General features: G+C 45.4%; 1 protein-coding gene across 33 annotated transcripts in view; it reads left to right on the top strand.

Annotated features, from left to right (window-relative positions):
* Positions 1 to 26,621, top strand: part of LOC117147036 (basement membrane-specific heparan sulfate proteoglycan core protein) — a 73,187-nt gene extending 46,566 nt beyond the window's left edge. For 5 of the 33 annotated variants that reach the window (XM_033313736.1, XM_033313749.1, XM_033313745.1 and 2 more), the window contains 32 exons: positions 65 to 235; positions 598 to 747; positions 927 to 1,059; positions 1,421 to 1,506; positions 1,735 to 1,851; positions 2,224 to 2,421; positions 2,789 to 3,022; positions 4,157 to 4,384; positions 4,487 to 4,717; positions 4,951 to 5,028; positions 5,744 to 5,877; positions 5,941 to 6,034; positions 6,498 to 6,884; positions 7,040 to 9,276; positions 9,343 to 10,429; positions 11,059 to 11,244; positions 12,509 to 12,651; positions 12,748 to 12,928; positions 13,171 to 13,774; positions 13,864 to 14,126; positions 14,584 to 14,761; positions 14,832 to 15,226; positions 15,347 to 15,806; positions 15,898 to 16,147; positions 16,297 to 16,471; positions 21,070 to 21,281; positions 21,404 to 21,676; positions 21,737 to 22,662; positions 22,732 to 23,432; positions 23,501 to 23,917; positions 24,003 to 24,150; positions 25,883 to 26,621. In XM_033313736.1, the coding sequence (XP_033169627.1) occupies positions 65 to 235; positions 598 to 747; positions 927 to 1,059; positions 1,421 to 1,506; positions 1,735 to 1,851; positions 2,224 to 2,421; positions 2,789 to 3,022; positions 4,157 to 4,384; positions 4,487 to 4,717; positions 4,951 to 5,028; positions 5,744 to 5,877; positions 5,941 to 6,034; positions 6,498 to 6,884; positions 7,040 to 9,276; positions 9,343 to 10,429; positions 11,059 to 11,244; positions 12,509 to 12,651; positions 12,748 to 12,928; positions 13,171 to 13,774; positions 13,864 to 14,126; positions 14,584 to 14,761; positions 14,832 to 15,226; positions 15,347 to 15,806; positions 15,898 to 16,147; positions 16,297 to 16,471; positions 21,070 to 21,281; positions 21,404 to 21,676; positions 21,737 to 22,662; positions 22,732 to 23,432; positions 23,501 to 23,917; positions 24,003 to 24,150; positions 25,883 to 25,925 (11,120 nt within the window). In that variant the 3' untranslated portion in view covers positions 25,926 to 26,621. Of the gene's footprint in view, positions 1 to 64; positions 236 to 597; positions 748 to 926; positions 1,060 to 1,420; positions 1,507 to 1,734; positions 1,852 to 2,223; positions 2,422 to 2,788; positions 3,023 to 4,156; positions 4,385 to 4,486; positions 4,718 to 4,950; positions 5,029 to 5,743; positions 5,878 to 5,940; positions 6,035 to 6,497; positions 6,885 to 7,039; positions 9,277 to 9,342; positions 10,430 to 11,058; positions 11,245 to 12,508; positions 12,652 to 12,747; positions 12,929 to 13,170; positions 13,775 to 13,863; positions 14,127 to 14,583; positions 14,762 to 14,831; positions 15,227 to 15,346; positions 15,807 to 15,897; positions 16,148 to 16,296; positions 16,472 to 18,587; positions 19,227 to 21,069; positions 21,282 to 21,403; positions 21,677 to 21,736; positions 22,663 to 22,731; positions 23,433 to 23,500; positions 23,918 to 24,002; positions 24,151 to 25,882 lie in introns of those variants that run through there. The other 28 variants (XM_033313751.1, XM_033313746.1, XM_033313754.1 and 25 more) reach the window with 23 other exon arrangements.
* Positions 26,622 to 26,927: the final 306 nt, after the last annotated feature.

Below are 26,927 nucleotides of genomic sequence, written 5' to 3'. Positions count from 1 at the left end.
TTACTCTGCTATCCCCGCTATCGCACAACACACCGCGCCCGCCCCTGAAAACTCCGATCTCCAGACCTCCAGGGAAGGTTGAATAAGACTCGTTTGGGGGTCAAGTGCCTGGAGAGCCAGTATCAATGTGGCGATGGAAGCTGCATCTCCGGCTACAAGCGCTGCAATGGCATCCACGATTGCGCCGATGCATCCGACGAGTACAACTGCATCTATGACTACGAAGACACCTACGGTAGCCCATAGATCCCTCCTTTCATCTACTCACCATCCATAGCTCTCTGCAGTTGCGGTTAAAATAGCCGGGAATTCCGAAAAGAATCTCAATGAGAAATTACTGCCTCCAAAGCAATTTTAGAACCAAAGCAGCTATATAGCATCAGAAACGCCCTATGAATTGCTTTGAAATGTAATCTTTTATTGAAAATGCTAAGGAACCCAAGGTGCTACTATTCTAGTCGCAATTGCATCTATCCGCCTGACTTCGAACCCATCGACTTGTCTGCGCGCCTCCCCAGTGATCATAACATTTATCTTATTTATCTTTCCAACTTTTCATATACCAAAAACACATTCACATGTAAAAACGAAAAACAGACACCGACCCGAACAACAATCCATTGAATGAATGTGATATCCTTGAGTTTGAATGTGACTACAGTCGGTGTTTGCCGCTAGAGAAGAAATGCGATGGCTACGCAGACTGCGAAGACATGAGCGACGAGCTCGAATGTCAGTCGTACACAGGTAAAGACCCCCGGATCGGGGCTAACCAAATGGCATCAGGTGCTACTTGTGCTAAGTCTAACCCTCTAACTCTAAACAAACAACCAACAAACCAACCACCCACTTGCGCTCAATATCAATCATGCACCGCCTTACACCCCGTCCAACTTCACATTCACCTCATCATTCATCATTCGCAGACCATTGTCTAGAGTCTGAGTTCGAATGCGACAGCTACTGCCTGCCCCGCGATCAGTTGTGCAACGGAAATCCCAATTGCCTAGATGGCAGCGACGAGCGCAACTGCACCTTCTGCCGGGAAGACGCCTACCTGTAAGACCACAAACCATCTACCCACCAAAGCTACCTCCCCCACACACACACACACACCTACCTATCCATTTGATTGCCAAGGTTATTCATTTTTATTTAGTTCTCGTTACGAAACTAAAGTCGAAATTGATCAAAGTTTAGATAATGATTTCCGCCACACATCTATGATCCTACGCATCTCCCTATCCATTCCGATCTACTCCTTCCATATCATAATCATTTCTTTACGTTTTTCATGTCATGGCTCTTTCAACAAAACACGACACACCACACAAACCACATCATCCACCATACTACTCGAACATGAACATCACTCACCGTCGACCATCGCTAACCGAAACTCATCGTCCATCGTCTTCAGTTGCAACACCGGCGAGTGCGTGGCCGATAATCAGAGATGCAACGGCATCGCCGATTGCGCCGACGGCAGCGACGAGCGTCACTGCGGTAAGAAGTCCATCAAAGCCATAAAGCCATGAGCCATTGGAATCCGTGGTTCAATCCTAGTCCCGAATCCCCTGCACCGTCCAAGAATGTAGATTTAGTTCTTTGCTTTGCTTTGGGTACGCTTGATTTGGTCTTAGATTCTATTCGATTGGCTTCGACTCGGTAAAAACCCGCCTTAGTCCTTTGAAAGTGAGTTCTCATGGTGAAATCTATCTTTCCACATTCAAGCAAGGATATATTGTCCACCTAACAAGCTAGCCTGCAATGGCACTTGCGTCAGTCGGAGAATAAGGTGTGATGGCATCCGCGATTGCCTCGATGGCTATGACGAGATGTACTGTCCGGGTAATGAATCCAACCTGTAGTCTGTAATCCTTCCAGTTTACTCCTCTCTGACGACTCTTCTGTTCTGTACTCCTGTGAAGCTAAAGCTCCTTTGCCAATTCTAATTTCTTCTTACGCGACGAGGCCTTCCACTGGCATTCAACTTGAAATTGTGAAAGACCGAACTTCAAAATCTTTTCCGACTCAAATCTGAAACCAAGCCTATGCTACTGCTACAACTTAAATGCTTTTCTATTAACTATCAATGCCATATCAGCCATATCAATCTGTAACCCAGCATTCGTTTACGGTTTTGTCTCGTTTTGTCGTTCCATTGTTTTTGCTAACCTACACACCAACATCCACGCCACACACACGCATTCAACACCACAGAGACCAACAACCACTATCCCACACAAAATGTGAATGTTATTCGACCAAAACTGGGCCCCAATCCTATACCGAAATCCTGCCGCCCCCATGAATGGCAGTGTGCGAATCTCGAGTGCATAGATCACAGTTTGCAGTGCAATGGCTTTAAGGATTGCTCCGATGGATCCGATGAGGAGCTCAGCGTTTGCTTTGGCACCGGTAAACGAGACAAGTCCTCCACTGACACTCTTTCTTTAGGATACACAACGATATACTGGCGGTTTATTTGATCCTTAGTCCCGCCGCTTTCGAGCTCACTCATTTCTTAACTCATTAGCCACAGTTTCCTTAAGAATATAATAATCCGTAAGCATTTAAATGAGATCAAGTAGTTACGTAAGTCTCTCCCAACGGAACCAGGTTTGTATGTGCCCCTAGACTTAGGAGCTGCCCCAGCCAAGGCATGAGCTTAATCACAACGCTTTCTTGTCTCTCTTTCTTGCCGCGTCATCCACACATCAAACATTAAACCACACACAACGCACCCTGCATGATGCTACCGATCCGATGCCATTTGAACATTTAGCCACCACCCGACTCAAGCCCAGCGACTGCAGTCCGGACCAGTTCTTCTGCGATGAGTCGTGCTACAATCGCTCCGTTCGATGCAATGGGCACGTGGAATGCACGGATGGCAGTGATGAGGTGGGCTGTTCACTGCCATGTCCGCAGCACCAGTGTCCCAGTGGCCGGTGTTATACGGAAAGTGAACGATGCGACCGGCACAGACACTGCGAGGACGGCTCCGATGAGGCCAACTGTAAGTCTCCGTCTCCATCGTTCCATGTGCCATATCCGACCAGTTCCTTTGATTTTGAGATCAGGGTTCGCGATCGCAAAGTTGTATTCGGCTCAGATCTGTGGAGGTCTGCAAGTAATAATTGGTTGAATATTCAACCAAGACCGCAATCTAAGTGTATCTCTCATCGTTTCCTAAGCACTTTTTCTGTGTATTCGTAAATATAAGCACAGCGCTTATTTTTGATCAGCACTAATGATAGTTAATATTAACACATTCCATTTAATAAGAACGTGCATACATACATCGAAGTTTGATCTGTTAGATTGCAGAGTTTAGTCATATTGTCTTTTGGCAAGAATACGGAATATGGCCTGACATGTTCCCGATTTCATTTTGAATTGATGTTAGATGTAAGGATTTAACAGGGGTACAGTTATTGCACCCAAACATCGTACTGCATCCAATATATCTTATGTGCCTTTTCAGTTGCTAATCTCTCTCTTTCTCGTTCTCTATTATTCGTCTCTCACCTCGTTTCTCTATCTCTCACGCTTTCTCCACTCTGCTTTTGATCGTGTGACTATATAATATCATATTATATTATATTATTATATTATTGATTTTGCGTGTATTACATATTACATAATTACATCCACTTGATATTGAACTGCACCGCCAAATATCACAATCACTGCACACCACCAACCAAATATCGCATACAGGTACCGCCATCTTGTGCAAGGATAACGAGTTCCTCTGCTTCGATCGTCAGTTTTGCATAAATGCAACGCAGCAATGTGATGGCTTCTACGACTGCCGAGATTTTTCCGACGAGCAGAACTGCATTGGTTAATAGAACACCAAATCCAGTTGATTTAATTCTATTTTTTAAGTTTGCCCAAGCAATTATAATATTTGGATTTATTTAGCATTATTGTTTTAGTACAATTAATCGATGATTTTCAATATAATTGCTCTTACGCAATAGGTATTTAAGTTTGCTGTAAGTCCGACTGCATGCTCTGAACATTGTGTGCACTGTTTTTGATACTTTTAATTTCTTCGAATCCGATATAGACCCCAAACCTTTCAGAAGTAGCAAAACTTGTGCGAGTGCCTGAACTTAACCTGTATTTTCACCTTAACCAACAGGCTGTTACGCAAACCAATTCCGCTGCGACAATGGTGACTGCGTTTCCGGATCCGCTCCCTGCAACGGATATTCCGAGTGCAGTGACCACTCCGATGAGATCCACTGTGGCGAAACCCCGAAGTGTATGCCCAACCAATTCCGCTGCAACAGTGGCCAGTGCGTGAGCTCCTCAGTGCGATGCAACGGACGAACCGATTGCCGTGATAGCTCCGACGAGCAAAATTGCGGTAAGTAAGAGCATTAGATGGTCGCCATGCGTTAGACTCCGAGACCAGCATCATCGTCATCGCCGAACACTGCTTCATTTGCTCGCTTCTACATGCCAAAAGGTCATCGTCATACAGAGGTCAGTCAGGGCCTGGGAACCACTGGAGTTTTCACCACCTCCACGACCAGCACCACTGCCATGACGCCACTGAGAATCATCTGCCCGCCAACCTCATTCAAATGCGAAAACGGTCCCTGCATTTCGCTGGGTCTCAAATGCAATGGACGCGTTGATTGTCCATATGATGGTAGCGATGAGGCGGATTGTGGTCAAATCAGCAACGATATCGATCGTAAGTGGGTCACCCACTGCACCACCGAGATGCCACAGAACCAAAGTTAATAATTAACTGTCTGACTTACCCTAAAGTAGCTACTAACTGCTATCGAGGGCTTTGGCTACCACGCATCTGTCTATCAAACCTATTATCCCCTGATCCACCCTGCCATCCATAACCATAACCGAGTGATAAGCCGACTTTATACGAGACTAATTCTGAGTTTCCATCAATCCTTTTAAAAACAGCCGCCGACAACAGTAATGACCGCAAATCAAACCAACTGAATCTCAAGACCTATCCCGACAGCCAGATCATCAAGGAGAGTAAGTATTGCAATTGTTTTTCCTTTTATTGAAAATTAAAAGAAAAAATGAGATGAATCTTCTGTCTGTTAAATGTGCCGGGAGATGTTGTCTAATCTTATGTCTCGTTATTTTGATACTTAAAATTGTTTGGAAAACCCTAATTGCCGTTCTCTGTTCTCGTTAATGCTTAACCCAATCCAATTCTATAAACCAAATAATATATAAAAACCCCAGGATATATTAGGGAGGGTAAGTTGGCCTAACTACAATCACTGTATGCATATCCAATAGTAGACACAATAGTGTCGATGAGCACATGGATCCCAGCACCTCCAGCACTTCGAAATTGCACGAACGAATTTGGCCACAAGTGGAGTTGTAAATTGAGTCGAAATTTTCAAACACAAATTCCTTAGAATTCCCCTTATAGCGCAATGATTATTATTAAGATAAATACTATTCTTTTTCAGTATGATACGAGTGAGGATTACTGTGTGAATAGTTGGTTGTCAAAATTCTGTTCCTGTATTTAGTTTTAGATTTCCATTCGTGCCCTTAAGGTCATTTATATATTATATATTATACTTTAATGAATTAGAACACTTATATCATATCCGTAAATCCCACTACGATCAACTTTTGAGTTCCGCAAGCCTACTGCATTTTCCCTGATTTGCTTGTCCTTGCCGTTCAATGCGTACTTGAACCCCATTAATTAGCCTTTGCACCACAGGTCGCGAGGTCATCTTCCGTTGCCGAGATGAGGGACCCGCCCGCGCCAAGGTCAAGTGGTCCCGCCCAGGCGGACGGCCTCTGCCACCTGGTTTCACCGATCGGAACGGCCGCCTGGAGATTCCCAACATCAGGGTAAGTTACTTCCCAAACAAACTTAGCCAAGCTTAAATCACGTTGCATTTACCTATGTTTTAGGTCGAGGATGCCGGTACTTATGTTTGCGAGGCTGTGGGCTATGCCAACTATATTCCCGGCCAGCAGGTCACCGTCAACCTCAACGTCGAGCGCTGTGAGTATGAGTCTAAGTTGAACTGAGTGCTGGGCTTGGGTTTTCTAAGGGTAAAAGATATTGTACAATCCGTGGACGCAGCCTGGGGCGAAAACAAGTACGAGGAGCTACGTTCAAATCGCATACGATATGGAACTGTGCCGCACATCGATCTAGAGTTCTTCGGACTAGGTAGGGTTATATTGTCGATTGGAAGTTGACTCGGGTCTCCAAGAGGTAACCAACACATCGAAAATCGAACTTAAATGAACTTTTCACGATCACCTTGAAGAAAACAATCAATAATCAATAAGTGTTGGTTACTTCCCTGACCGAATAGAATTTTGCAAGAATCTTAAATAACTTTTGTACTCCCCCGTTGCCGCTTGGCTTTGTTATTGGTAAGCTGGCCAGCAATTAGAACTCGTCAGAGCTCTCCACATAAATAACACTCTGTTCTTACCCCCAACTCTCCTCTCACCAGATAACGACATTGGATCTCGTCCGGAATCAGCCTGCACGGAATATCAGGCCACCTGCATGAACGGCGAATGTATTGACAAGTCGTCCATCTGTGACGGAAATCCGGACTGTTCGGACGCCTCCGATGAGCAAAGCTGCAGTTTAGGTCTCAAGTGCCAGCCCAACCAGTTCCTGTGCTCGAACTCCAAGTGCGTGGACCGCACCTGGCGATGCGATGGCGAGAATGACTGCGGAGATAATTCGGATGAGACCTCCTGCGATCCGGAGCCAAGTGGCGCTCCCTGCCGCTATAATGAATTCCAGTGTCGCAGTGGTCATTGTATACCCAAGAGCTTCCAGTGCGACAATGTTCCTGATTGCACGGACGGTTCCGATGAAGTTGGATGCAGTAAGTACCCGTAGGATAGATAATGTAGGCTCGAATCGAATGATTGATTGCTTGCTAACATTCTAGCAAATGGTCCTTCAGGACGGATATAGTCGTCAGTTGTTTTTAAAATTCCATTTTTAGTTACTATATGTGCAAACCTCTCTTATTCGCAGTGGCACCATTGCCAATCCGCCCTCCACCCCAATCTGTTTCCCTGTTGGAGTACGAGGTGCTCGAGCTTACGTGTGTGGCCACCGGAACCCCCATTCCCACAATCGTGTGGCGTCTGAACTGGGGTCATGTGCCCGATAAGTGCGAGTCAAAGAGCTACGGTGGAACCGGAACACTTCGTTGTCCGGACATGAGGCCGCAGGACAGTGGAGCTTACTCGTGCGAAATTATTAACACACGCGGCACCCACTTTGTGAACCCGGACACCATTGTTACCGTTAGTCCCGTGCGTACAGATGTGTGCGAAGCTGGATTCTTCAATATGTTAGCCCGCAAAGCGGAGGAGTGCGTCCAGTGCTTCTGCTTCGGAGTAGCTAAGGCCTGCGACAGTGCCAACTTATTTACGTATGCCATCCACCCGCCGATCCTTTCACACCGCGTTGTCAGTGTTGAGCTGAGTCCACTTCGACAGATTGTGATCAATGAGGCTGCTCCTGGCCAGGACCTGCTCACACTGCTCCATGGCGTTCAGTTCAGGGCCACCAATGTTCACTTCAGCGGTCGGGAGACGCCTTATTTGGCCTTGCCCGCGGAGTACATGGGCAACCAGCTAAAGTCTTATGGCGGAAATCTACGCTACGAGGTTAACTACCGAGGCAGCGGAAGACCCGTCAACGGTCCAGATGTAATAATCACTGGCAATCGCTTTACACTTACTTATCGAGTTCGCACTCAGCCGGGTCAAAACAACAGAGTGAGCATTCCATTCGTGCCAGGAGGATGGCAAAAGCCCGATGGTCGCAAGGCGTCGCGTGAGGAGATCATGATGATTCTGGCCAATGTGGACAATATCCTGATCCGACTCGGATACCTGGATAGCACCGCTCGCGAAGTGGATCTTATAAATATTGCCTTGGACTCGGCAGGCTCTGCCGATAAGGGACTGGGTAGTGCGTCTCTCGTGGAGAAGTGCTCGTGCCCACCTGGTTATGTTGGTGATTCGTGTGAGTCCTGTGCCTCCGGTTATGTGAGACAGCCCGGTGGACCTTGGTTGGGTCACTGTGTGCCGTTCATCCCTGAACCCTGCCCATCCGGAACCTATGGAGATCCCCGCCGTGGTGTGCCCTGCAAGGAGTGTCCTTGTCCACTAACCGGCAGCAATAACTTTGCCAGCGGCTGTCAACAAAGTCCTGATGGCGACGTGGTTTGCCGATGTAATGAGGGCTACACAGGCAGGCGGTGCGAACAGTGCGCCGCCGGCTACCAGGGCAATCCTTTGGCTCCGGGCGGAATTTGCCGCAGAATACCCGATACTTCATGCAACGTGGATGGTACGTACTCCGTTCATTCCAATGGAACCTGCCAATGCAAGGACAGCGTAATTGGCGAACAGTGCGACACTTGCAAATCAAAGAGTTTCCACCTCAATTCGTTCACCTATACCGGTTGCATCGAGTGCTTCTGCAGCGGAGTGGGCTTGGACTGCGATAGCAGCACGTGGTATCGCGATCAAGTAACGAGCACGTTCGGAAGATCACGCGTCGATCACGGATTTGCTTTGGTTACTAACTATATGCAACCTACGCCAGACACCGTACCTGTCTCAATGGCCGGAGAACCCAATGCGTTAAGCTTTATAGGATCGGCTGAGCAATCTGGAAATACGCTCTACTGGAGTCTGCCAGCCGCCTTTTTGGGAAACAAACTCTCTTCATATGGAGGCAAGCTGACTTACACCCTAAGTTACAGTCCGCTGCCCAACGGCATTATGTCCCGGAACAGTGCCCCAGATGTGGTGATCAAGAGTGGCGAGGATCTAAGGCTCATCCATTATAGGAAATCCCAGGTTGTCCCCAGTGTGGCCAACACCTATTCCGTGGAAATCAAGGAAAGTGCCTGGCAGCGCGGCGACGAAGTGGTGGCCAACCGTGAGCACGTTCTTATGGCACTTAGCGATATTACGGCCATCTACATAAAGGCCACATACACCACTAGCACCAAGGAGGCCTCATTGCGACAGGTGACTTTGGACGTTGCCACTCCCACGAACCTTGGCACTCCCCGTGCCGTCGAAGTTGAACAGTGCCGCTGTCCAGAAGGCTATTTGGGTCTTTCTTGTGAGCAGTGCGCTCCTGGCTATGCCCGCGATCCGGAGGGCGGAATCTATCTGGGACTCTGCAGGCCTTGTGAGTGCAATGGACATTCCAAATATTGCAACAGCGATACCGGCGACTGCGAAGTGAGTATCCGACGCGGAGTACCAAGGCGATGACGACAACTAAATAATACTTTATATAATTTTCAGGAATGTGCTAACAACACTGAAGGACCTAGCTGTGAGCGATGCGTCGCTGGATATGTGGGTGATGCCACCCGTGGAACAATTTACGACTGCCAACCCGATGAAGACTACCCGATCCCGATTAATCCGGAACCCGGCAACCAGACTTTGCAATGCACAGCCTATTGCCAAATAGAGGGCATCTATGATTGCCGCGGCAACGACTGCCTGTGCAAGAGGAACGTAATTGGTGATCGATGCGACCAATGCCGCCCTGGAACCTATGGACTGTCAGCTCTAAATCAGGATGGCTGCAAAGAGTGCTACTGCTCTGGGTTGGCCAGCCAGTGTCGTTCGGCAGCTCTCTACCGCCAGCTAATACCGGTGGACTTTATTCTTAACGCACCATTAATTACAGACGAAAACGGAGTTGTCCAGGACACGGAGAACTTAATTCCCGACATATCTAGGAATATGTACACCTACGCGTACACCTCCTATCTGCCCAAGTACTGGAGTCTTAGGGGAAGTGTGCTGGGCAACCAGCTATACTCGTACGGTGGCCGCCTGGCGTACAGTCTAATAGTGGAGTCATATGGCAACTATGAGCGTGGCCACGACGTCGTGCTTATTGGCAATGGATTGAAGCTCATCTGGTCGCGACCCGAGGGAAATGAGAATCAGGAGGAATACAATGTCCAACTGCACGAGGACGAGCAATGGACCCGCCAGGATCGCGAATCGGCACGACCGGCTTCTCGGTCTGATTTCATGACTGTGCTGTCGGATCTGCAGCACATCCTGATCCGAGCCACACCCAAAGTGCCCACACAACGTACTTCGATCGGCAATGTCATTCTGGAGAGTGCGGTGACCACAAGGACGCCAGGAGCAACGCATGCTTCCGACATTGAGTTGTGCCAGTGCCCATCCGGATACACGGGCACCTCCTGTGAATCCTGCGCACCTCTCCACTACCGCGATGCCAGCGGAGCTTGCAGCATGTGTCCTTGCGACGCTTCCAACACGGAGTCGTGTGACTTGGTCAGTGGCGGATACGTTGAATGTCGTTGCAAGCCACGTTGGAAGGGCGATCGGTGTCGCGAGATCGGTGAGTGAAAAACTTCAAGTATCGTTGCTCATCAAATGACATTTGTCCTTTTGCCGCTCTTCCCATTTATAATCACTGGCCTCTAGCCAATCTTCTTCATATCAAACTACAAAAAATACTCTTATACGATATCCCCGTTCTTTAGGCCCGTGTCCAATTCAAGTTCCAGGTTATATAACGTATTTGTACTAGTAGAAGAGACCCGTTTTGCATTTAAAATACCCACTTAGATTTTGTGAAAGTAACATTAGGTCGAAACTAGGAATGTCCGCTTAAAAAGAAAAGTGCTTTGTAAATTCAGGAACTAGAGCCAGAACCCTGATGAAAGTAAACGTTTTAGCGCAATACGAGTTTGTGTAACCTTTTACCATTTTTCGACCTTTGGAAGCTGCGCAATCTAAGTTGTAGGTATTACACGATCGGATACCCGATTAATGAAATCTTTTACCTATTTGATTTATTTTCTCCTTTCTCTCTCTCGGACCTTGTTTTCCATTCTTTCTCCGTCATGAACTCTGAACCCCATCGAATTTCGATACCAACAATATTTAAAAAAAAAAACAAAAACAAAAAAACTTTAAATTTGCAATCATCAAAACCAACAAAAATCCCATCCATCCACATTCTAGACACATCGCCCATTATCGAAGAACCGCCCCAGATATGTGATTTAAGCAGGGGATTCTGTTGCAGCGGCTTTCAGTTCGATATCGCACCGAATGAGACAATCTCGTTCAATGACACACTGCAGATATATAAGGGCAACAGAATCATAGGAAATATGACCAAGCTGCGCTACGGCTGTCCATCGCGAGGTTCGCTCCAATCTCTCCGATCCACCGAATTGAAAGAAAAAAACACTGAAAACCACTCAGGCGTCTGCAAAACACCACAACTGTTGCTTTCCTAATACTCGTTCCTTTATCTCTTACACCGGCACTCCTAAAACTCCACTCTACACCCTATATAAAGAATCTTCCCAGCTTAGATATGTGTAAAGATCTGTAGATCTGTGTGTAGAGCGAACCTAACTCGTAAATCTGTGGCCTAAACCCCAAGTAGTCCAAGTGGGAAGTATCCACAACTCTTGTAATTGAGTTAGCTCCTGTTTACCGCCTCTCTTTCTCTGACTCTGTATCTGACCTTTCGGTGACTTAAAAACCACTTAGCTAGTCTATGTGTCTTAGTACTTGTCTTACCCCAACGTAGTTTTTGCTCTCTATGTACAGATGCCAGACTAGTGCCTCTGCTCCTCCGAACCCTCCTTGACAAGTCCAAACATAACGTCTCTTGTCTCTGTCTCTGTGTGTATCAAATATAATGTGTATCTTAGCTACCAGTCTATAACGTCAGCGACAACAAAGCCAACAAATATTGGCCCGAATCGCGTTGAAGTAGCTTATGACATTGCCATAGATACTTATAGCCACTAACCCAAAGTTAAAAACTTCTATGTAAGTTCTACCGTGCGATTCATAACTCCGGGACACGAATTCGGTGATATCGATAGCTCTAATGACTAACAATTAGGTGACCTTGATGACATACTGACTAAACTACTAAGAAACAGCGTATCTATTGTTAGTTTAATAAAAACTACGCTGTAAAGTAGTTACTTCAAGTATTAAGACTAACCATTAAAAATAACTTCGATAATCTTGAAACGCACTTTCTCCGTGTTTGTTAACCCATCTGTCGCCTAACCCTCGAATCTATAAGTTAGCTGGAGTCATCCCAATTAAGAGGATGCGAATTTTAAGAAACCAAACTTAAACCCCTAATTAAACCGCCTGGCTTCGTGGCCAACTAGGAGTCATTAAGCCGCAACCACATGTCACTAACACACTCCAAGGACCACTTTAGACGATTTGAGTTCCCATACGAGTTTCTTATATTAAAAATTCAACCACCTATCTCTTAGATCCAAATATTATCAAAGCAAAATTTAATGTAAGAACTCGAATGAGATACCGCCTCGTTTAAAAGGGGCTTTACTCACACCGCAAGAAACTCAGTTTGTGGGAAACCACGAGGGTTATGGCCAGGATTATGTCTAATCGTTGTTCCTCGCCACCCTAGACACCAGCGATCCAACGGATAACAGTACCGACGATCCCGTGCTCACCCAGATTATCGTGTCGATTCAAAAGCCTGAGATCACCATTGTGCCAGTGGGCGGTTCCATGACCCTCAGCTGTAGCGGTCGAATGCGTTGGAGCAATGTGAGTGTACATGACTTTGATTTAATCATAGTATATATTTTATCTAGGAATTTATGTAATGACTATGTATAACACATCGAATTTTGTATCGTCCAGAGTCCAGTCATTGTCAACTGGTACAAGGAGAACAGCCGCCTGCCAGAGAATATTGAAGTCCAAGGCGGAAATCTGTATCTGTACGACCTGCAGATCAGCGATTCTGGAGTCTACATCTGCCAGGCCGTCAACAATGAAACCGCCAGCGTGTTTAAGGACACTGTATCCATTACCATAACCAGTAAGTAATGCTCATCTGTCCGCAAATGTGTACCAATGCATTAATCATTCGCCTAACCTTATACAAATTGCGGCATTTATCAAAGGATATGCCCAGGAAATGCTGGCACGCTACGGTATTTTACATTTTTAAACATAAGATATGATTTTGTATATGGATTTTACCTCATTAAGCCCCCAATATCTATGAAAGCCATATTGACGCTCAGTATCCTTTTCTTAAACTTCAAATGTAACCCACAGAGAAGGACCAGCTCTCACCGGCTGAGATTGTGAATTTACCGAGCCACGTTACATTTGAGGAATACGTGAGCAATGAGATCATCTGCGAAGTACTTGGCAACCCAGCACCCAGAGTCACCTGGGCGCGAGTGGATGGCCATGCGGATGCCCAAAGTACCCGGACATACGACAACCGATTGATCTTCGACTCGCCAAGGAAATCGGACGAAGGTCGCTATCGCTGCCAGGCGGAAAATGAACAGAACCGCGATGAGAAGTACGTGATCGTCTATGTCCAGAGCAATCCGCCCCAGCCGCCGCCGCAACAGGATCGCTTGTACATCACACCGGAGGAGATTAATGGCCTGGCCGGCGAGTCCTTCCAGTTGAACTGCCAATTCACAAGTGTTGCCTCTCTGCGCTACGATTGGTCGCACAATGGCCGCTCCTTGTCCTCTTCGCCCGCGCGAAATGTTCAGATCCGAGACAACACCCTGGAAGTTCGCGAAGCCAGCGAAAGCGACTCCGGCATCTACACCTGTGTGGCATATGACGTCCGCACCCGCCGCAACTTCACCGAGAGCGCCCGTGTTAACATCGACCGACGCGAGGAACATCCATTTGGGTGAGTATAGAAAGGTCCCAAGAGGACTGTACTCCTTATGTGGAGTTTGAATGAACGATGATCTTGATGGATGCACTTATAAATCACAGCAACAAACCGGTCATCGAGAGCTTGCAGCAGAATATCCTGATCATCCAGGGCGAGGACTATAGCATCACCTGCGAGGCGAGTGGATCGCCATATCCATCGATCAAGTGGGCCAAGGTGCACGACTTCATGCCCGAAAATGTGCACATCAGTGGCAACGTGCTGACCATCTATGGAGCACGATTCGAGAATCGTGGTGTCTACTCCTGCGTTGCCGAAAATGACCACGGATCCGATTTGTCCAGCACAAGTATCGACATTGAACGTAAGTTTTCAGCAGTCCATGACCCTTTATATACTACATAGAGTCTATATAAGCTGCGGTTAAAGAGCGGGTGCTTTTATAACAAGAAGTGCAATGGGGTTAGCAACAAGTCGGCGTTGAAGACTACTTTGACCGCATCTTCTCTTAACTCTTTCATTCTGACAAAAAAATACTCAAAAGACAGAAAAAAAGGTAACCCACTAACGATGCCTTTGCTCTATTTCGTACTGTTGTCTCTCTTCCATCACAAACACTGATTACCTTGCCTTGCCCCCTTCTTTGAATTTTGATTTGCATTACCCTGTGCCCTAACCCAACCCAATCCCGATCCTTGATATAATTTAAACCCAAAACTTCACCATGCAAGTGCACAAGAGTGGAGTTGGTAATAAGACAGGTCCGCACAGTCTGATCCTAATACTAATTGGTGCCACCACTGTGGTTTACTTGCTTGCAGCCCGGGAGCGGCCGAGTGTAAAGATTGTATCGGCGCCCCTGCAAACATTTTCGGTTGGCGCTCAGGCATCCCTCTACTGCAGGGTAGAGGGAATTCCCGATCCGACCATCGAATGGGTTCGTGTGGACGGCCAACCGCTGTCGCCGCGTCACAAGAGCCAGTCACCCGGCTACATGCTGTAAGTAGTACAACGTTCGGACTCTCCTAAAGCTTCCATTACTTTATATATACTTAATAATTCTCTGCAGGATCGACGATATCCAGCTCGAGGACAGCGGCAACTACGAGTGTCGCGCAAAGAACATAGTTGGCGAGGCGACCGGCGTGGCCACCATTACCGTCCAGGAGCCAACTCTCGTCCAGATATTGCCCGACAACAGGGATATTAGGCTCACGGAGGGCGATGAACTCTCACTGACCTGCGTGGGCAGCGGCGTCCCAAGCCCGGAAGTCGAATGGGTTAATGAAATGGACTTGAAACGGGATCTCTACAGCCCCCCGAGCAATGAAGCGATCCTGAAGATCTATCGAGTGACCAAGGCGGATGCAGGCATATACACCTGCCATGGCAAAAATGAGGCGGGTAGCGATGAAGCTTACGTTCGCGTGGAGGTCAAGGAACGGCGCGGAGATATCGGAGGAGGTATGTTGGGATGTAATTGAAAAATGTACTGTGCAAGTAAGCTTATATAGAAATGGTTTTCATCGTTGTTAATTCCTGCATGAATACAATTTAACGCCAATCTTGAAATGCATTTTACAGTTGATGATGATTCCGACCGGGATCCCATAATCCAAAATCCGGCACAACCACAACACCCTGGCATCCAACAGCCGGGCAGCAACCAACTCCTGGCCACCGACTTTGGCAACAATGTGACCCTGACCTGCGACGTGTTCCAAGCCCTGAACACGCGCTGGGAACGCGTCGACGGAGCACCACTGCCCCGAAATGCCTACACGATTAGAAACAGGCTGGAGATTGTGCGCGTGGAACAGCAAAATCTGGGCCAGTACCGGTGCAATGCAATCGGTCGCGATGGCAACGTTAAGGCCTATTACGTTAAAGAGCTGGTCCTTCTGCCCCTGCCCCGAATCAGGTTCTACCCGAATATCCCGCTGACCGTGGATGTGGGTCAGAACTTGGATGTGCACTGTCAAGTGGAAAACGTGAATCCGGAGGACGTCCATTGGAGTACCGACAACAATCGACCACTGCCCAGGTAGGGGAAATACCAACACATAGGGGGAAAGTGTTTGATGAGATATACTACTAACCTCTTACCTCTTGCCACCCATCTGACTCCACTCCAGTTCGGTTCGCATTGTGGGCAGCGTCCTGCGCTTCGTGTCCATCACACAGGCGGCTGCCGGTGAATACCGCTGCTCGGCCTTCAACCAATATGGAAACCGATCGCAGATCGCAAGAGTGGCGGTGAAGAAGCCCGCCGACTTCCATCAGGTTCCTCAGTCCCAGTTGCAACGGCACCGCGAGGGTGAAAACATCCAACTGCAATGCAGTGTGACCGATCAATATGGCGTAAAGGCTCAAGGCAATGTTGAGGTGAGTGTCCTCCTGTCACCGAAAATCCCTTGAATATCAATAGCAAAACATCAAGAACTTCCGTTCTCTTGAGAATATGAATATACCTTCTAGCCATACACTGGTCCTATATCTTCAGCAATGGATTAACGTTTTCATGTCCGTTACAGTTCAACTGGTTCCGCGAGGACAGAAGGCCCCTGCCGAACAACGCCCGTACGGATAGCCAGGTCCTGGTGCTGACCAATTTGCGACCCGAGGATGCGGGTCGCTACATCTGCAACTCGTACGACGTGGACCGTGGGCAGCAACTGCCCGAAGTGTCCATCGACTTGCAAGTACTAAGTGAGTAATCGCCACGCGTTAGGTTTTCTGAGGCCCCGGAATCTCCGACTCCGGCTTAGAGGTGGAGTCGGGTCCGCCGGTCCGCAGTCAGAAGATGTCGAGTCCGACAAGCAACCTTACTTCCATTTCGCCCCTGAAAAGAAAGAAAAGAAAGACCCATTCAAAAATGGGCTTACTCCAAAGAAAATCAATTTTGAACAAAAGCTTGTTAGGCCAGCCCGAAAACAAAACCAAACCAAACCAAACCAAACCAACTAAATAATTAAGAAACTGCGAAAAGAGTAATAATGCTTAAATGTATAAGAAAAGGAAGAATTTTCAAGGATTAGGCTTTGTTAAGCAGGTTTGATCGTTCGCTGATTTTACTAATTCCCCACTCAATTGAATGATACATATATACATATATACACACATATATATATAGATATAATACTCCTATATATATAAACACATCAATGTACTCGTATCTGTTAGCCTAAACTCAAAATCGACCCTAAGATAATGGCACGCAGTCGATGTCAGATAAACACCCTGTATATATGCAAACGGAAATTGTCAGTCCCCCCAACAACTAAAATCGAGCAATATCTTTATGTATATATATATATGTCCAGCACCATAGGCAGCGGTTCCAGGGTCCTACGAACAACAACACACTATGTATATAACAAATGACCAGCAAAAGATATCGAAATCATTGAACGAACTTTGGTGGCGGAGTGACAAACGAAGGGGACAACTACCAATCATGTAGTAATTTTTAGTACCAAGTCCATTGCATGCAAACAATGTCCGAATCCGAAGATTTTCCGAATGTTGTTCCATTATTTTTTTAACCAATTGAAATTCTAGCAAACTAAGCTCTGAACAATCGAAATTATACACCACACGCACACTTATATATACATATATAATATATATACGAACATTCTTACAACTTGATAAATCTTAAGCTTACCTAAATGGCTGCCAAAAACATTTCTAATACGATACATTTAAGTAAAGCCCACTTAAAGTGAGAAATAAACATATTATTAACATTAAAAACTTGCACAGCGAAATGTGTAAAGCAAATTGTAACATATTCTTTTTATTTACATTCCAAGCTCTTGCAGAGTCCATTTGTTGAGCATCAAATTGTTATATTTATTAACTTATTTAATTTGTCCGAGCAAATTAGAAGAGCAAACTCCGTACGTAGTTATACAAATTTTTTGAAAAAACCAATTAAAATTACATGGTACCATACTTGTGGATCTGCACGGGTATTAAGAGCATCGGTTTGCCGATTCTGGCCATTTTTCGTTGCGTTTTTATTAACATATAAAAAAAACCAAAAAAAAAATACCATTCTGGTGTCGGCTCCTCTCTCCTTATCGCTACTGACCCCCTTGGTGTTGTTTGTCTATATCGGTCCCCTTAAAAGTTAAGCTAACTATATTATGATTTTATCTTACTTACCGTGGTTATTGGTTGTCAACTGTTTGTTTGTGTTTTTGTGAATTAATAAGTGTAAATCAACGACAAGCTAAATATCTATAATTTAAGCACTGCACACAATCCACTGCCATTTCCACCACTCCATTCTGGAGTTTCTACAACTTCACTGAATTCGCACCGAAAGCACAAGGAAAAAACAATAACGAAGGAATCCAGCACCAATTAAATTGTAAATAATAAATGTAGCTTAAACTTTTTGGTCCTGAATCAGTCAAAATCAGTCAAACAATCAGATGCAAATGAATCAGTTCAAAGAATCCGTTGAGTTGTAGGTTTTACATTTCCACCTACTTTTTTTATGCAAATGGAACACATTGATTAATTTGTTAATTTGATATTTATTTCTTCCTCTCTCACGCTCTTCTCTCTCTCTCTTCCACTTTCTTACATGTGCGCTTGTTGAAATATTTTTAATTACCCTTTGATTTGACTTGACTTAAACTGTTTAATTGGTAAATGCTATATATGATATGGTACACTGTGTGCGCTTTTGCTGTTCCCATGTCGAAAAATCGAAAAAAAAAAAAAACGAAAAACACACAAAACACAAACAAATGTAATGGTATGGCATGCAACTGCAATCAATCGAACGAACGACGCGACTACAACTGCCCAGGAGCTCCCCAGTATCCTTACAATCGGTTCAAGGGCGGTGTCTCCCTGAAGGACACGCCCTGCATGGTTCTGTATATTTGTGCAGGTGTGTTACAGCCACTGCCGCCTAACCAAATCTAATCGCAGCGATCCTCCATTATACGATTTCTATATTTTTTGTATTTTATTGAGTTCCCTTGATTTTGTTTGACCTTTTATTTTCGTTTATTTTGCATTTGTTTTGTATTATTATCCTAATGATCTTTATATCTGTATTATGTACTGCCTAACCCTAGATCAAAATAAGTTTTATAAAAAAAAGAATCAAAAATAATACCAAAAACCTGTAAGAAGTTGCTTTAATGAAACTCCCCCAGCCCACCACCACGCCCACTAATGCACATTGTCCCACGAGTTTCGGTTCGATTAGTAAAGCACCATCGCAACCGTTCCAGCATGTGTGGATCCCCGATTTTAGTAACATTACATTGTCCAAACTACAGCATACCCTAGTTACGTACATAAGACCCTCGGGCTTTCAGTTCTATACATATATAGGGTTTAGGGACCAATACTAACCAAGGGCTTTGGTGCTGCGGAGGCTGTAAACTCTTGCTAATGTTTTACTTTGTGCCCTCTCAAAAAAAAAAAAAAAAAAAAAAATACCGAAAAAAAAATTACCGAAAATTTCGAACCGCAAAATTACGATCTAAAAAAAACGCCACAGACTTCAAGAGCAGCAAACTCTCGCCCGCGAAGCCCATCATTTCCGGACCAGCCACCACTCGGGCTCCAGCCATCTCGTACGTCTGCCAACCCAACGACTTCAAGTGCGTTTCGCATCCGCACACTTGCGTCAGAGCCAACATGGTGTGCGATGGGATTTACGACTGTACGGATCACTCTGACGAGTTCAACTGCATCGGCGGCAAGGGAGGCGGCAAATCAGGATCCGACTCGGGATCGGGGAGCTTTAAGCGCTGGAAGAAGAGCCCAGAGCAAGGAAGGAGGAGCCTGGCGAAGGCCGTTAAGGAATGGAAGCTGAGGAAGCGCAGCTTCGGTTGGTCCCAAAGTTTTGTCTCTATCCTCACCGCAAAAGCTTTCTCTCTCACTTCCTACCCTGGTATCGCTGTCTAATACTGAACTGTACCTATTTGTGTCCAAGTCCTCCTACCCCCAGTTCCACCTCTATACGATCCCACCCAATATTCTCTCCCTAGTCCCAACTATCTCTTCACTCCTTTCGCTGGCTGTCCAATTCCGTAATGCTCCCGGGTGCACAAAATCGTAGAGTTGAAGCGATTGCAATGGGCACTCAAATGGAGGCATCCCAATCGGTCGATAGACGACTGCGATGAACGACCAACTGCACCAAAAGAAAGCAAGCGAGACCCAAAAATGGAGAAACGTCGAGCACACGCACCTAGATGGGGTTAACATGTAACAAATAACGATAAGCGATAGCCAATCGATCGATACTTTTGCAGCGCTGTGCGGGTTGGCAATTTAACAGGTTCTAACCGTGGATGTTTGTGAATATGCATGCGGCTGGCTACAGAGTTACTAACTACTATAACCCAATCTAGACTTAAGAACAATACACATTGTGTAAATAATACGAGACACTGCCTACAACACACCTACACATATGAGCGCGCACTCAAAGCCACATGATCTTCGATAGCTAAGTAATCGAAATTCTGTAAAGTGTACCCTTAACCGTATCTACCTTATATGTATATGTATTTGTCAAACCAAAAACCGAAATCAATCATCTGTGATTTTAGTGGTAACCCGAGTCCAAATTAGAACTGTAGAATTCAAACGCTCCAGATGAATGATGAACAAAAACCAGTACAAAACCAATCTAAAAGACCCCATATGTAACACCCCATGTATTCGTATTTGTGTGATTCGATCCGTAGCAGTATTGAATAATAGTAGCTCCATAAAATGTAGTTCACCTCACCAATCCACAAAGTCCCTCTCTGTCGCCTCTCTAAATGTATATCGTATATCTATGTATTGTCTAACTAGGAAACCAAATTCCAAAACGAAACAACTAAAAAATGCCGAGATGCAATGGTAGTCGAACGATAAATTATAAAATGAATTAAAATACGTGTTGTTATATCATTTGTTGTTTACATATACATAAATGCAGAACAAACAAGAACGTTTCGTTCGATGACTATCGCTCTCCTTCTGTTTGAACGCCCAATTTAGACGTGTAATTTTGCTAACTGTTTTCTCTTTCTGTGTATTTTTTACTATCTTACTCCCATTTCCATCGCTCACCACCACACAAACACGAATAAACCACCCACACAAATACACACACATAAACACACGAACACACGAACACACACATGCACCCATGCACTTGTGAATTGTCGCTGAATTGTGATCGTTCCGCCGACCATCCTTGTCCACCTTGTCGACCTGTCGCCTTCTTTCAATGTGCGTGTGTATCTGGTGTCCTGTTGACGGTTTGGCGGTATCAGCGGCATCAGTGGCTACCCCGCCCAACAGCCCCATCTACCTGCCGCCGCAGTTGCCAGCAAAGAGCCGCGACTACAGCCTCAAACTGGACGAGCAGTCCTCGAACCTGCGAGCGGGTGAATCCACCGACGTCGAGTGCTACTCCTCCGATGACACCTACACAGACGTGGTGTGGGAACGCTCTGACGGGGCTCCACTCAGCAATAATGTCAGGGTTAGTACGAATATACTATCTCCTAACTTTCTTGTCCCTATCACTGTCTACTCCGAATTAGCCAATACTTTTCTTTTTGTGCTTGATTCCTATTCCTAACGTTATCGTCCTTTGATTTCCAGCAAGTGGGAAATCATCTGGTGATCAGTAATGTGGCGCCAAGCGATGCCGGTAACTACGTGTGCAAGTGCAAGACGGACGAAGGGGATCTTTACACCACCAGCTACAAACTGGAGGTCGAGGATCAGCCTCATGAACTCAAGAGTTCCAAGATAGTTTACGCCAAGGTGGGCGCCAATGCCGACTTGCACTGCGGGGCCGATGAAAGTCGACAGCCCACCTACCGCTGGTCTCGCCAATACGGGCAACTTCAAGCGGGACGCAGTCTAATGAACGTAAGTCCCTGATGCAAAGCAAAAGTACAACCCTTGATCGGCACCCTTTGTCCATTTCAGGAGAAACTGTCCCTGGACAGTGTGCAGGCAAACGATGCCGGTACGTATATTTGCACCGCTCAATACGCCGACGGTGAGACTGCGGACTTCCCCAATATCCTGGTTGTGACTGGGGCCATTCCCCAGTTCCGGCAGGAACCTCGCAGCTACATGAGCTTCCCCACGCTGCCAAACTCTTCGTTTAAGTTCAACTTCGAGCTGACCTTCCGACCGGAAAACGGCGACGGTCTCCTACTGTTCAACGGACAAACCCGCGGTAGTGGCGACTACATCGCACTTTCGCTCAAGGATCGCTATGCGGAATTCCGCTTTGATTTTGGTGGTAAGCCAATGCTGGTGCGAGCTGAGGAACCACTGGCGCTGAATGAGTGGCACACGGTTCGTGTGAGTCGCTTCAAGAGGGATGGATACATCCAGGTGGACGAACAACACCCGGTGGCCTTCCCCACCCTGCAGCAGATACCCCAACTGGATCTGATCGAAGATCTGTATATCGGCGGAGTACCCAACTGGGAGCTCCTGCCCGCCGATGCTGTTAGCCAGCAAGTTGGCTTCGTGGGCTGCATCAGTCGCTTAACCCTGCAAGGACGCACCGTGGAACTGATCCGTGAGGCGAAGTACAAAGAGGGCATCACGGACTGCCGGCCATGTGCGCAGGGACCTTGCCAAAATAAGGGAGTTTGCTTGGAGAGCCAGACCGAGCAGGCCTACACCTGCATTTGCCAGCCGGGTTGGACTGGAAGGGATTGTGCCATTGAGGGCACCCAGTGTACGCCCGGAGTCTGTGGCGCCGGACGCTGCGAGAATACGGAAAACGACATGGAGTGCCTGTGCCCACTAAACCGATCCGGAGATCGATGCCAATATAATGAGATCTTAAATGAGCACAGTCTCAACTTTAAGAGCAACAGCTTTGCGGCCTATGGGTGAGTTATCAATAACTCGAAAATAAAGTTATATCTTAACTAAATACTGAACATTTCTACTTTCCGCAGAACTCCTAAAGTCACCAAGGTCAACATAACGCTCTCCGTACGTCCGGCAAGTTTGGCGGACTCCGTGATTTTGTATACTGCAGAATCGACTCTGCCCAGCGGCGATTACCTGGCCCTGGTACTGCGTGGTGGTCACGCGGAGCTCTTAATAAATACGGCGGCTCGATTGGATCCCGTGGTAGTGCGATCTGCTGAGCCACTGCCCCTGAACCGCTGGACAAGAATTGAGATCAGACGTCGCCTGGGCGAAGGAATCCTACGGGTGGGCGACGGACCAGAGCGAAAGGCCAAGGCCCCAGGCTCGGATCGAATTTTGTCCCTTAAAACGCACCTCTATGTGGGCGGCTACGATCGCTCCACGGTCAAGGTCAATCGGGACGTGAACATCACTAAGGGCTTCGATGGCTGCATCTCCAGGCTATACAACTTCCAAAAACCTGTCAATCTCCTAGCGGACATCAAGGATGCGGCAAATATTCAGAGTTGTGGGGAGACTAATATGATCGGAGGCGACGAGGATAGCGACAATGAGCCCCCAGTTCCGCCTCCAACTCCAGATGTTCACGAGAACGAACTTCAACCATATGCGATGGCACCGTGCGCCAGCGATCCATGTGAAAACGGAGGAAGCTGCAGTGAGCAGGAGGACGTGGCCGTATGCTCCTGTCCTTTCGGATTCAGTGGCAAGCACTGTCAGGAGCGTAAGTCAAATACAAAATTCAAATAGGGGAGCAAGGACATTCAAACCTCATCTCAAATCTAATTGCAGACCTCCAACTGGGCTTCAATGCCTCGTTCCGAGGCGATGGGTACGTTGAGCTGAATCGAAGCCACTTCCAACCTGCTTTGGAGCAATCCTACACTTCTATGGGCATCGTCTTCACCACCAACAAGCCGAACGGTCTGCTGTTCTGGTGGGGCCAAGAGGCCGGAGAGGAGTACACCGGACAGGACTTCATAGCTGCCGCAGTGGTGGATGGCTATGTGGAGTACTCCATGAGGCTCGATGGCGAGGAGGCGGTGATCCGGAACAGCGATATCCGCGTAGACAATGGGGAGCGGCACATTGTGATCGCTAAGCGGGACGAAAACACCGCCATTCTAGAGGTCGATCGCATGCTGCATTCGGGCGAAACCCGACCCACCAGCAAAAAGTCGATGAAGCTGCCGGGCAATGTTTTTGTCGGTAAGTGTCCTCATATTCATGGATATAAAAAAGCATTGAAGCATAGCAGTTTTGTATTAATCATACCCATTCATTCATTTTCCAGGTGGCGCTCCTGACCTCGAGGTGTTTACGGGTTTCCGATACAAGCACAATTTGAACGGCTGCATTGTGGTCGTCGAGGGCGAAACTGTGGGCCAAATTAATCTTAGTTCTGCTGCCGTTAACGGAGTGAATGCCAACGTCTGTCCCGCGTAAGTAATCCCAAATCTAAGCTAAATTCCAGAAAAAAAATACCAGGTTTCGCCACTTATCAATCCTATGCCTGCGATTAGTCTATGGAGTCCTTCTAGCCTTGTGCACCAGGAGATCGGCACTGATGTAGTTATGGACCACCACGTGATTGGCAAGGATCTCAGTTTCTTCGACGAGCTGGATCAACCACCACCGGTGCATATCTTATATCCGCGTCCCAAAATCAACGAGTTTCCCACCAACAAGGCTCCTCGAGTGGTCCTACCACTATCACTTTCCTTATCGATACTCCTTTTGAGTTGTCGGTTATCGGTGATATCCTTGTGTCTATTGCCCGCTCCAAGCTAAGCTATTATTGCCAGGGTTGTAACGGAAATGACAGCGAATCATGGGGCGAAATAGTTAATCGCCATCAGTTGACTGTGGCAACTGTACCCCTAATTAAACATAAAAGGAATTTTGTTCCATTTTTGTTAACCTAAAAGAAGGGCGGCTATGACACTTCTCAAGTCCATGTGGCAACATAATATTTGAGCTGTTTTAGCTAGATTGTTTAAAGCCCATAAAAGGCTCTTTTAAAAATAAAATGAAAATCAACCTATGATGTTTTAAATTTTAATCTGTGTAGAAATGTGTCTGCAGTAAAATATTTAAAACCGTTTGAGTATCTCTGACATTTTGAAAGTCTTTAATCATTCCAAATATAGGTATAACAAGTGTCCTAGCCGCATATCCTAATCCATTTACAATATAGTCAAATACTTTTGAAGTGTTACCATTGAAATTATCGTGCCATATCATTGCAGAATATCATGTTATATTATACAAAGTATATTAGAACGGCAGACGGATAAAGGAAAATAGATAATCTACTATATTAAGCTATCATAAAGGATATTAAATCCATAAGTTTTTTTTTTCTAGTCAAATAGTTAGCACCAAGTCAGACATGTGCGGAGTTCACACATATGGTATTGTTACAGATCCTATCTAGTATTAGCCAATTCTAACTGGATTGTACTCGTTTCGAAGCCAAGCTCAGGTCACACAACTCTAAAGCTATATATTTGGTCACATCCGAACACCAGTTATCTATAGGTAGAAAACTCTTGCATAGATAGGTAGTTCAAACATATCCTATAGGAAAAACCCTTAAAACAGATATCTGTGCATATATCTATCCTGAGATACGGTAGCTGTAGCTCAATGTAGTCGAAATGTATTCTGCTTTGTGACCATATCTATAAACTGAATTGTTATTTTAACCAGTAAGATATTTCAGTTTGGCAGGGGGCATACCTATATACCATATGAAACAATTATAAAATTATATTTAATTTTAGCAGATCTCAAAAAGCTGACTTCGTTATTATTTGATATAGCTGTGTATTATCCATGCTTATTAGCTAGATGTTCTTATAAAGATGGGTAGTGCTGAGATGCGTAGTTGCCCAATTATTTAAAATAATATACATATATGTATGTAAGAAGTTATATTCAAATTTACATTGACATTGAGTGTACGAAGAAAACCATAGTTCTTCTTCGCGTTGAGGCAAAGTCTGAAAATGCAGTTTGGCGAGGCTTTTATCAAATTTTAAATAGAAGTAATGTATTTATTAAAGTTACGCACAAATTTGATTTCATATTTATTTCTTAGTTATTCCTTAATTTATTTTGTTTCCTTAATTTATTTACAATTTGTTTCGTTTCTTCATTTTATTTTATTAGTAACGACGATCCACTGGGAGGAACCGAACCGCCAGTCGTCTGAGGACACAACCAACAACCGAAACTAGCTTTTTAATTAAACATTAACAAATGAAACAAAACGAACAACAATTTTTATATATACAACATATGCATAAGCCCAAGGAAATCCACAAAAATTGAATATTATATCACTTACACATAATATAAAACACAAAAACAAAAGAGAAACGATCACTTCAACTACAATTGCTTCTTCGATCCTTAAGTCTAAGTTAAAGATTGTAGCAAGGAAAAACGCGAAAGTATCACAAACATTTATTTAACAAAAACGCCATGCAAGAAGTGAAACGAAACAGATACAATAATGCAACTAATGCAAATAATACAGAAAATACCGTTAAAGCCTAGAACCCTAAGAACTTACTAACTAACTCGAGCAACAACAACGCATACTAGCCAACTGCAACCACAAAATCCACAATAGTGAAGGCATTTTAATTATAATTTTAGTCTCTAGCTTATACCTATGACTACGACTCTTTTTTTGCCAGCCCAGTGTAAAAAAGTTGGAGATCGCAAATTGGCCCTACACACACACAAGACCACGTTATTAATTAAAAAGAAAAAACCAATTGATAATATACCTACATATAATGATAAATGAATTACTAAGAATGCAACTATTGTGAACGAGCGATTAAAAAGTGGAGTGGATAAAAGCAAATGCAGAAGATATATTAAAATGAAATCAACAACAGTCTGGAAGGTGTTTAATTGTGGGAGGAGTTCTTCATTCATAGATCATCATTTCCATAGATCATCTCCATCTCTATTAAGGATTTTTCAGAATTAAGGTATTTATTATTATACTCATTATAAAACTATAAAAAGTATGCTCACAACAATCATTAGCTCCTACTTCCGTTATTTGTAATATCAAAATAGAGTGGCCCTCTCCCGATCAATCAAATTCAAAACTGTAGGAGAAGAGAAGATTTCAATTACGATTCAAAGAGAAGAGAGAAGACAACTTCAAAATATTCTCTTTAGGTTTCTCTATTGC

The sequence above is a fragment of the Drosophila mauritiana genome, chromosome X, assembly GCF_004382145.1.
Source record: "Drosophila mauritiana strain mau12 chromosome X, ASM438214v1, whole genome shotgun sequence".
Lineage (NCBI taxonomy): Eukaryota > Metazoa > Arthropoda > Insecta > Diptera > Drosophilidae > Drosophila > Drosophila mauritiana.
The sequence above is the reverse complement of the archived record's forward strand: the minus strand, read 5'-3'. Positions and strand labels throughout refer to the sequence as shown.